The following is a 12,142-nucleotide window of genomic DNA, read 5'->3' on the forward strand; positions in this document are numbered from 1 at the left end:
TCAATTTTTTACCTTATTCCAGACCAATATACCAATCGATTTTTAATTCAATCGATTGACTTTATCTAATTTCAACTACCTTGAGCTTGGTGAGTAGTATTATTCAGATTGGGCTAATACTAAAACCACCCATTAATTTTCAGACCCAAAATTTCAGAATTGGCCTATCTTTGTAAGACAAAAATAGACAAGGCTGAACGTGATTTATATTTAATCCCTAAAAAGGTGTAAAAGAATATTTAAGGTAAGTTCCATAGGACCCAAATTATAATATCTCTTTATTATATTGAATCTATTTTTACATGCTCAGTTTCTTTTGTAACAAAACCATGATTATATTTTTATTTTCATAATAAAGAAATCAAATTCAAGTAATTGTTTTGGTAAAAAGAAAATCTTTTTAGTTTCTTTTAATGTTTATATTGAGTCAAAAAATTAGAAATAGTTTAATTTCTATCAACTTTAAAGGTGCTTAATTAAGGATAAATAATCACGTCGTTAAATCTTTTCGTCAATTGTACATAATTGTTATTAGTATAATAATAAATTTAGCCCTCAAAATTTACACATTCTGTCAATTTGATTCTGATTTAGCAAAATGAGTAAATGTTGTAGGTTAAACTTGTTGAATCAAAACTAAATTGACAAAATATGTAAACGTTACATGTTAAATTTGTTAATCAAGACCAAATCGAAATATGTAAACATCAAAAACTAAATTTATTATATCAATCAAAATAATATATACATTAAAAAGTTGTGATTAATTATTTTTAATTGTTGATGAGAGGATGAAATTGGTTTACTTACATTCATTGAATTTGAACACACCCAAATAAGGAGATTTATTTATTTTAATTACATTATGATTAACACTAATATAATGATAATCAAAAGTGAAATCCATCATAACAAGTAATGGACAAACCATCATTATTGGAACATTTGGAGACGGGTTTCTTGACTGTTTTTCTACAATTTCCCTTCGTTGCACCAAACTTCTTCAATATTTATTTATAATTCGTTTAGAGGAAAATTAAATTAATTAATTAATAGTGCTCTCTCTTTTTTTTTCTTTACATTAAAATTTGCACAAATATCGAGAACGATATTGCTAGAAGTAATGGATTCCAATCTGAATAGTAAAACGAACACTGATAAAATTAAAATAAATTCAATATAAAATACAATGAATGAAAATCGAAATATATTTAAATCTAAGCTAAAATAGATATGAACAGAACATAAACACAGTAATATAAAAAAACCTAATTATACTGCTAAAACTTCAATTTAAACACCTTAACTATTACAATATAATCAAGTCATAAGAGATTTATATCTTTATTTCTATCCCAATTACAATTATTCCATATAATAAATTGGTAAATAATTTTTTAATCCTTAAAGTGTAAGATATCACTTGCATTAACGCGTGAAGTCCTTCGTATTAATATATCATCTAATCGATAGAAATCAATAATTGAATGAAATTAAATAATTTTCCCTTCCATTTTATATTATTTTCTTGACTTTGCATTGACATACTTTTTGGACCAAATTAGTCATTTGAGGAAACAATATTGCTACACTACCCTCGTAAACATTTCTTCGTTTGACAAAAAATTGCAACAAAACTGTGTTTCATTGTTGTCCTACACTGCATTGCTAGTGTTAGTGACATTGCCATTGCTATTATGGCCATTATTGGGGTGAGATTGAGAACTCTCAATAATAGATGTAATAGCTGCGGCTAGAGCAGCGGCGAAGCTCGGGTCCGTCGCAATGGCTGCCGTGGCCGCATTTACAGTGTCAGCAATTGAATTTTGTTCACCCTGTTGCAACCGATCCAAAGCTTTAGACATTTGTATACCGGAGAATTTGGACTGATTGTCAAGTGCCTGGCCGAAAACTTGAGGCACCAATGCGGCGGTAAACGCTACAGAATTGGCAACGTTGTAAGGCGGCGGAGGGCTCGAAAACGAGGACTGTGTTAAATCCAAGGTAACGCTGGGGAATCGAGTTGAAGCCGATATAGTAGCCATGGTGGAAGAGCAAGGCAGGAGAGTTGTGGTGAGGAGATTCGAGTTCATCAGTCCGTCGGGACTAGACGTTGAACCCGATACCAACATTCGTGCTGCTGATGACGTCGTCGATGCCATCGACATCGCCGATGGAGGCAAAGGGTGGTTGTGATTGCCTTCGTATGTGGTGATAAGAATTGTTCGATCTTCGGCACATCTTTGTACCTATAACATTAACATTAATCGACTATTTAAACGACGGTCACGGACGCATGCATTTTCGATTTTCGGTTTCCAATAGTACCTGTTTTCTAACGGGACAACCGGTAGCCATAGTACATCGATAATATGCTCGTGGACACGGATTTCCCTTCGCCATTTTCTGTCCGTACTTCCTCCATTGACATCCATCCGTAATCTTTCCGACAACGAAAATAATTAACCCGAATTAAAATCAAACACGAACAAAACACCAACAATCCAATATTAATAGCAACATATATACCATCGGAGCGTCTGATCTAGCTCGAACGGAAACTCGTGCTTTTCTCATGGCGGCCTCACTTTGATCAACATCGAATCCCGGACCCTTGTTATCACCACCGGAGCTATCTTCACGCTGGCTCTTGCCTTCCGGAGACGACGGAGACGACTCATGGGCATCGGCGGCGACAGCTAAACCAAGATCTATAAACTGTCTAGGCACTATTATTCCACCATTTCGTTTCTTATTTTCTTCATCTTCTTCTTTAGCTTTTCCACCATTTTTCATCATCAATGAACACAAATGAATCTTCATTGTATTATAGTTCTCAGTTGCCTGAATCAACATCTCCTTTAATCTTTCATTCTCAGCGTTCATTTGTATCAGCTTAGCTCGTAAAACAGCTACCTTTAAAAAAAACAATGGCACAGTATTATATAATATTATCAAATTCACTTTAAAAAAAAAAAGAAGAAGACCCAGTTTTTGTTTTCACCTCATTATTAGCTTTTTTATCTTCCATAGTGGACTGATCGGTACTGGTATTTGCAGTTAACAGATTTAGACCAATCTGAATATAAAAAAACACGCACACAAAAGATTCATCAATTCAATCCATTGAAATACAAATTTAAAAGAGATATCAATGATGGGTAATTAACTCACGTTGACGTTAAGCTCAAGTCCGGCATCGGAAGTGTGCATGGAATCAGCAACATCGACGAGTTTATCGTTTTTTTCAGCGAAAAAATCTAGTTCACCGACGACCCTTCGTTTATCATCATCGGAGGGTAAAAAAGAAGGGAGAGTTTGATCGGAAAAACAGTCGAATTTAACGGGGAACCGATCTACGGTAGATGGCAGAGACATGTTTGCGGGCGTTGTTGTAGTACCAGAAAACATTGTTTTGTTGTTGTTGTTTTTGTTGGTGTCTTTGGGAGTGTATTCGGGGAAAGAATTGAGGACAGGTGGATTGTGAATTAAGAAATAGTTTGGATCAAAATCAATATTGGAGAGTCCACTGGTTTTCGCCATTGATGAAGAAGAAAGAAACAAAGAAAGAGATGAAGAAGAGAGTGTTTGAACGGTGCAGACTGCAGAGGACTCGGCAATTAAAAGGGCGTTAAGACCTTTAGAAGAAAGTGCGAAGTATTTAGTAAAGCATTTAACACTAGTTGTTTTTTTCTTTTTAGTATTATTATTTTTATTAGGTTAAAATATGCCCAGTTATTATACTTTTTCACAAATTCAAAATTTAGTCCTTTTATTTTTAGTTTTAGGAATTATATCTCTACGTTTCAAAATTCAAAATTCAAGTCAAATTATTAACATTGTTAAATTTTTGGTGTGACCTTTCAAAATTAACAAAAAAAAAAGATACTTACTTGATAATAATGTATCAAAAAAATTGACGTTGTAATAAACTTAAATTTAACAAAATAATTTTTACAGTGTTAACAATTAGACTTAAATTCTAAAACTTGAAAAATAAAGAGACTAAGTTCATAAAAACAAAAGTATATAGACTAAATTTCAAATTTATAAAAAGCACACAAACTTATGACATATTTTAACCTTTTAAAAGTTGTATGATGTTTGGAAATTTTGAGAAAATAATTACATTGTTGATTTGATTTGGTCCTTTGATTTCTTCTTATTACTTTCAAAATTTTAAAAACTTGTGTTGTTTGCACTAAAATGGAATATGATCAATAAAAACTATTTAATGTTAAAAAAAATCATGATAAAGTAACACTTATTCTTGAATTTGGTAATTTTTCATCTTAAATTTTAATTTTTTTATTACATTTTCTCAATTTATTCATTAAATTTAGATTTGGTTAAAATGCGATCATGCATCACTTTGGTTGAAATTTAGAATATCACGTTATCATATTTTTAATTATTGTTTGATTTAATTATCGTTTAATTTAATTTGGTAATTTTTCATCTTAACTTTTAATTTTTTATTACATTTTCTCAATTTAGTTATTAAATTTAGATTTAGTTAAAATGTGATGATGCGAGATTTTGGCTGAAATTTAGAACATCACATGATCACGTTTTTAATTATCGTTTGATTTAATTTACCAGGTTAAAAAAAAAGTATCCTTTCCTCTTGCATCTTTAATTTTGATTATCTTTTAAAGCAAAATTGTATATTTATATTATGAAATATTAATTAGAGATTAAAAATTTTGTTTAAATAAAAATAATTATTTAATACATTATCAATAAAAAATTAACTCTAAAAATAAATAAATAAAACACATGTGATTTTTAAATTCTATTTATGAAATTAAAAGAATTTTAATTACAATATATTAAATACCATTATTTAAATAATCGATATTATATATATATATATATCTATACGAACGGTGAATCTAAATAATACATGAAATAAAGGAAATAAACAATAAACAATAAACAATAAAAACACTTGAAAATGATAAAAAAATGATTTTAAAAACTCCATATAATAATATTTAAAAATTACTTTTTAAATTAAAAATTTTCAATGTATAAGCATATATATAACAAAATAGAATTTTGAATAATTTTAGTGATAATTAGTTCCTTTTAAAACATTTATAATTTATTACATATGGATACATTCATATAGTTTGATTTAAATAAACTTATAAAAATAATATCAAACAAATCTAATCAAAGGGGACAGATGGCAAACAAGAAGAGTGGACAAAAATGTAATCCTAGTCAACTCAAAGGTGCTGGGTGAATGGATTGCCCCATTTCATACGCTAAAATCCTATTTTTTGACTTAATTAGTACTCCACGTAGGATTGGTCGTCATGGGGCTGACCGAGGCTAAACGAGTTGACTCTGCAGGCTTCTTTTTTGGACCAATCCCTTACATTCACTTGCTTGACCACTGTATTAAAATATTGGTGCAAGTCGCTAAAAGATCCTTGTATTATAAAGATTGTATCAAATTAGTCCCTTTTATTATTAAATAGATCAATTTAATTCTTATACTATTAAAAAGAACCAAATCAGGTTAAATTAGAATAGATTTAACATTTACTAGTGTTAGAAAAATATATTTTATTGTTTAAAAGAGTTAATATTTTTAAAGTTTTTATGGTTTTGTAAATGAAACCTTTCGTTTGGAATTGAACTTCAATTGAAAAAATAATACTTTTTAAGATATTTTTTATACATTAAAAGTTAACTCTGTTACAATTTGAACTTATTTGACTATTCTCAACAATATAGAGACTAAATTAATCTATTTAACAATAGAGTGACTAATTTGATACAGTCCCTATAATACATGAATCTTTAAAGTACTTTAACCTTAAAATATTAGTATTATTTCATTAGATTTTTCAAATATGACATGGAGCATGTTTAAAATCCATAGACTAAATTGCAAATATGTGTGAACACATTATATAAGAGGGTAGGCAATAGGCCCATAGCCTTGTGCCCCCGCCTTTTTAAAATAAGATTATTCAAAGTTTATGATTCATCTCTAGCCTCTTCAAACAATTATTTTAGCTTCGTCTTAGATTTTACTTATTATTATTTTTAAATAAGATTCACATGCATGCATGCGTATAATTTGAACCATATTTTTAAAACGTTTCATGTCAGATATAAACCGATATTTAACATCTAAATTAAATGCCCGATTAATACAGTATTGTTAAAATGTTTTTGAAGTGTTTATACCAATTATTGAAATATAGTATAAAAAAAACTTAATTATCCAAATTTAAATAATGTAGAAGACGTGAACAATAAGCATATTGGTTGCATTCCATTATAAGTTAAAACAAAGAACAAAAATACAAAGAGTTAGTGAAATGTAAGGAATTTCGGCCGCATTATTTGAAGCTTTAAGTCAAAAAGAGAGACGGTCTCTTCCGTTTGGTCTCTTCTCTCCACCCACCATTTCTTTTTACTTTGCTTCCTCATTTCTACTTATTTTTCTCATTGCTCTTTTTAAAGAAAAAAAAAAAGTGTTAATAAACCTCTTCATCAAATGGTATTATCTTTGGTAAGGATTTTGTCTATTGATATATTATCATTTGGGGCTAGGTGCTGTGTTCAAATCTCGTTAAAAAGCATATGTTGAGATTTCTGTAGTGGGTAACATGTGTGCATGTACTATCCACTTCTTTAGGCATCCAATAAGTTGTTTCCACTCTGTTGAACTTGTAGTTTCTTCAAGCACTTATGCTATCAACAGAGTCGAGAAACAAAACTCCCACCAAAGACAATACCAGACGTTAGTATCAGTTTGGTTCAACTCAATTCGATTCTCGATTTTTCTATATTATTATTATTTTTTTAGAATTTTAGACTTATTTTGACAAAATGAACTTTGTTTCAAGGTTTTTGAATATTATTTTACAAACTCTCATAGCCTTTTTCATGAATATTTCTAAACAATAATTCTTCAAGAACTTTTAAATTGTTTTCACTATTTTAAATATAGAGTATTTACTTTTGTCATAAAATTAAAATTTATTATATATTAAATAAAAAATAAACTTTAATTTCGGAAAACCATAATTTTTAAGCTTACAATCCATTAACCGTCTAAACAACTCTATCTAAGCCGGTTTTCAATTTTTTTATTCAACTGTACCAAATGTATTCAAGAACCTACCGATTTTTGACAAATGACACTTTAAATAGTTCTCTCGAATGAATAAAAAAATGTCGAAAAAGGAAAACTTGGTCTAAAAGGCAAATGATGTTTATAAGAAGACTTAAAAGGAAAACTAATAAAAAGTTCAGAAGGAAGAGTGTAAAGTGAAATGGTGTGGAAAAAATATCAATTTTGAAAAAAAATAAAACGTGATTCATTTGATTAGACCAAATTATAGAAATTAATGTTCTCTAATTTCTTTCTCTTAATGTGAACATGAATTGTAATATATTATTGTGTCATTTTTATGACTATAACATTAATTACTTGGTTATTTAATTATATATATATATTCTTAGACTTATAATTTGATACTTAATTCAGTGTAATTGTACATATAAAATTTTAATTTTGATTCAATCATATACATTCAAAGAAATAAATATATTAATTTATTTTTATATTAGACAAATATAATTATATATATAACAGTACTTTTGAGAATTGAATCAAATTAAATGTTTACATCACAAAATAAGTTAAAGAATAATATTTGATGCATTGGGCTTGACAACACGACACATTAATTATAATTATAATGTTTTCTCAAGTTTTGAGTTTAGAATTTAGGGTTTAATTGGAGGTGGATACAAGAGAGGCGGGTAGGAGCCTTGACCTCAAAATGATCAAATTATAAATCAATATAGGGAAAAATTATGCTTTGACCCCCATAATGAAAAAAGAAAATTTATTCAATCTTTTAAAAAATTACAAAACCATAATTTAATACATGATAAAATATATATTTGATATCTCAAAATTTTGTAATTCAATTTCGACTCCCTAAAAGAAATCTAAATTCGCTCTTGGGTCTAGCGATAATATTGCATTTCGAGTTTAGAGGTAAGATTTTTTTTCGAAATAAAAGTTTAGGATTTAAGGTTTAAAGTTTAGAGTTTATGTTAAAAAAAATCCTAAAATTTCTTGGTATGCTTCTATTTTTATTTAATTTCTTCAGCTTTTCCAATTGGAGTCAAAAGAAGTATATGAAAATGGGAACAGAATCTAAGTTGGGAACTCATTGGTGGTTGACAATTAAAATCCATTTCAGTCTCACAACAAACCGATTAGAATAGAATGTTGTATTAAAAGTGGATTCAATTTATAGTAAAAAACACAAGTGTTAGGTATAGTATAGCATCAGCTATGGCTAATTGTTTTCTTAATAAAATACAAAATAAATTTTTTGGGTTAAAATTAAATTATATATTTTTACGATAGTAAAAATAAATTATACATTTATAATTTTTAAATGATTAAATTAAATTTTTATTATTTTGGAGGATCAAAGTGAAATTTTGCATTATATTTTTTAAATAACAAAAGCAACTTTTCATGTTAAATAATTAGGGGGGCAAAGATACTATTTTTTTAGAGTTCTAAATGAGCTTTTATACCCGAAATTAAAATTTTTGATTCGAGTGCACAAGTTGGAATCTAATTTCGAAGGTTGAGAGAATAAAATCGAGAAACACGTGGATGGGTTTTTTTCGCATGTAAAAAACTCATGGTTAATCAAACCCAATTAAATTTTATTCTGAATTAATTTATAATTATTTTGAAAATTTTTATTATGTAAAATTAATATTTTATATTTAGAATTAGTGAAATAATTTAAAATACTATATAAAAATTATTTTTTCCAAATATACATATTGATTGTTTTTTATTTACTTGAAATTTAAAAAAATATATTTAAAATTTACCGAATAATATTTAAAAATCATCAAAAAAAACTTATTTTTTTCAAAATAAAATTAAAAAATCCCACACTCTAAAATTAATGTGAAAAATTGAGAACTAAGTTCATAAAATTCAAAAAACTGAAAACAACCTAACTCAACCCCAACAATTCACATGTTTGAATTGAATTATGACTTTGAAAAATGTAAATACCAAAATTGACCTAGTTCGGGGATAAAAATTATAGGGTAAAATATACTAATTATCTCTAAATTTTGTTTAAAATTACATTTCGGTTCCAACTTTCAAAAGTTATATAATAGTCACTAACGTTACCAAATTGTTACAATTCTGTCACTTAGTTTATAAGTTTCATTAAAAAGGTAACATTGCATCTTAAGTCAATGGGTTAATAGTTAATTTGGTCCCTGAGTTATAGTTAAAAAAATTATTTTTATGGTTTTAAATTTTTCTTAACAATAATTATAAAAAAAAAAGAGAAAAAAATTAAGAAAGAAGAGGGCAAGAGAGAATGCCAAAATGTTCTATTATACTGATTGGGTTCTTTGATAAGTTTCAATTTTTTGAAATTTGATATATATTTTTTAATTTATAATACAAAGTGCCCAACTTTTCTAAAACCATTATTTCTTTTCTATAACTTCAATACTAAATTGAGTGCGATTTTGAGTAACTTCTAGTTTTAGAATTTGAATTTTTTAAATTTATAATACAAAGTGTTATTCTTCTGCTCTAAACGCACCTTTTCTTCTCTCAAATTTCAAGTCAAGATTTTACTTTTAACTATAAATAAAACATATATATTATTTTTAATGGCCTTGGAAGAACGGAGTTGACGTTGGCAAAGAAAGATGAAAATGAAGAGAGTATAAAACCATAAAGTAAATTAAAAAACAAGTATGATCAAAGTGAATAGGTTTTTAATGTTTTTCTTTGTATGAAAGTTTGAAGATTGTGATTTTTTATGAGATTAGATGTGGAAAAGTTAGCTACAAAAATCTTTGTTTGTTCTTGTTGCAATTGATTTTTATTTATCCTTACATTTTTTTAAAACAATTTTACAATTATTCTTAAGAAAATTTTGAAAATATCAAAATGATTTTTAAACTATAATTCGAAGATTAAATTGACCATTAACCCTTTCATTTAAGATGCAATGTTACTTTTTTAAAAGGAAGTTAACAACCAAGTGATAAAAATGTAACAATTTAAAAACGTTAATGACTATTATGTAATGTTTTAAAATTAGATAACTGAAATGTAATTTTAAATAAAATTTAATATAGTTTATCCCATTTTTTAATGATAAGTGTATATATTAGATGCAGAAAATTGGCGCATCATATTTGGGTTCACATTCAACATTCAACAACCAACAATTTTGGTTTTTTATTTAAGAAAAACATGTGACTATTTAACTTCATGTCACCTGTTTATTCTATTTTTATTTATTATTGGTTTAAACCAAGCTTTCAATCAATTGGCATTTTAATTTAAATATATACAATCTGTTTTTAATTCAAATTTATGATGTCTTTTGTAACCAAAATTATTCATTTTTTATTTTTCTAAAATATAATAATAAAGAATATATTTCATTTAAAATATAAAAAAATTAATATTTAATTCACTAACCATATAAAATGTGTAGTAATAAAGAAAAAAAAAACTTAGGAAATGTGAAATAAGATTGCCCAATAATTAATTGGGCTGAGTGGAACTCAATTCCACCATATGCGAATGGGGGTTATGTTATCATCGTAGTGGATTTTTATATTGTACTTATAACTGTAAGTCTGTAACTTTAAAAAGATCAAAATAAAAACCTTGAAAAAAATATTAATTTAAAACCATGTGAAAAGTTGTAGTTTAATTATACGTAATTAATATAAAGCTGGTAAATGTTCCATTTATATCATGCATGTTGAAAACGGGATTAGAATTAAATTATATATTTTTATGATAATAAAAATATAATTTTATTATTTTAATAGTCTATATCTTTATAATCTTTAGAAGATTAAGTCAAATTTTTTATCATTTTTAGGGGACTAAAGTGTAATTTTATCATTATTAATTTAAATTTTATAAATTATAAAGAGCCTAAATAAAAAGTTTTTCATTTTAGAGATCGCCTTGCCAATCTCTCTTAAATCTACCCCTGGTTTTCAAGTTTTTACATTTGACTTTTTTTTTGGATTAATGGTACAATTATAATATTAAGTACAAAAATGAAAATTTAAATATATCTAAACTCAAATAAGAATAAATTTAAAATAAAAATTCACATAATATATAATAAAATTCAAACTTAAAAGCTTAAAAATTAATATGTATTATAGATATAATATCAATGCGTTTAAAAGATACTACGTAGTTAAAAGAAAACATATCTTGCCATATGTTAAGCTGTTAATTAAATTAATGTCATGAATCAATTACACATTAATAGTTAAAATACTTAATTAATTAATAGTTAAAATACTATTGCTTTACAAATTAAATTATATTACTTTAAAGGTATTTTTATTTTTATTTTATATATTTATATAAAAGGAAAAATGAATACATATACTAAAATTTAAACTCAATTCCTCTACCATTTCAATCAAAATCTCATTTATTTTTATATTATTTTTTAATAAATATATATTTATTACATAATTTCGTTTTTCACCCACATTGCGAATATGAACGCCATGATCTAATATTTATTATATCATTTTAATATGCTTATGGATATTTGTACTCATATGATCATTAATCCAACTTTTAGTAATAAAAGTACTATGAAGGCCCCTATATTAAGAGTAAGAATCGAATTGCATTTTTTTTTCGTCTATTAAAACTGAACAAATTATCCGTTAAATCAAAAAATAAATCAATCTTTCTATTAAAAATTCAATCCATTTCTATTATTAAAAACTAGTCCTTGTACGTCAACATAATAGACACATAGTACGTTTTTTAACACTACAAATGAAAAAAAATTAATAGATAGAACCAAATTGCCATTTAAACTAACATGGTCTAATTGACCAATTTGCCATGACACTTCTATCACTTTTAACTGAACCAAAAAAAAGTCTAGAAAAGAAATTGAAAGACCCAAAAAACAATATTTGCTAAACTAAATTAGTTTTATAAACTTTAAATTTTTTAAACAATTCATGTTTTAAGCAATTTGGATGTAAAATTTCAAATCCATCATTAATTAAAAGCATTTTACACCCAACAAATAATTAA

At 26.5% G+C, this 12,142-nt stretch overlaps 1 protein-coding gene across 1 annotated transcript; it reads right to left on the minus strand.

The window, feature by feature from the left end:
- Nucleotides 1–1,430: 1,430 nt before the first annotated feature.
- On the minus strand, nt 1,431–3,647 carry LOC121219384 (probable WRKY transcription factor 31). The gene is made up of 5 exons (XM_041097451.1): nt 3,175–3,647; nt 3,005–3,079; nt 2,530–2,916; nt 2,329–2,442; nt 1,431–2,249 (listed from the first exon to the last, which is right to left on the minus strand). The coding sequence occupies exons 1-5, from the start codon at nt 3,541–3,543 to the stop codon at nt 1,656–1,658; spliced, it is 1,539 nt and encodes a 512-aa protein (XP_040953385.1). The 5' UTR covers nt 3,544–3,647; the 3' UTR covers nt 1,431–1,655.
- Between the last annotated feature and the right edge of the window lie 8,495 nt (nt 3,648–12,142).

The sequence above is a fragment of the Gossypium hirsutum genome, chromosome D07 (assembly GCF_007990345.1).
Source record: "Gossypium hirsutum isolate 1008001.06 chromosome D07, Gossypium_hirsutum_v2.1, whole genome shotgun sequence".
Lineage (NCBI taxonomy): Eukaryota > Viridiplantae > Streptophyta > Magnoliopsida > Malvales > Malvaceae > Gossypium > Gossypium hirsutum.

Coding starts and splice junctions, on each gene's coding strand:
- LOC121219384 (XM_041097451.1), bottom strand. CDS start 3,543: ATGGCGAAAACCAGTGGACTCTCCAATATTGATTTTGATCCAAACTAT. Junction 2,917..3,004: donor ATAAAAAAGCTAATAATGAG/GTGAAAACAAAA, acceptor TTTTTTTTAAAG/GTAGCTGTTTTACGAGCTAA. Junction 2,250..2,328: donor GTTGTCCCGTTAGAAAACAG/GTACTATTGGAA, acceptor TTAATGTTATAG/GTACAAAGATGTGCCGAAGA.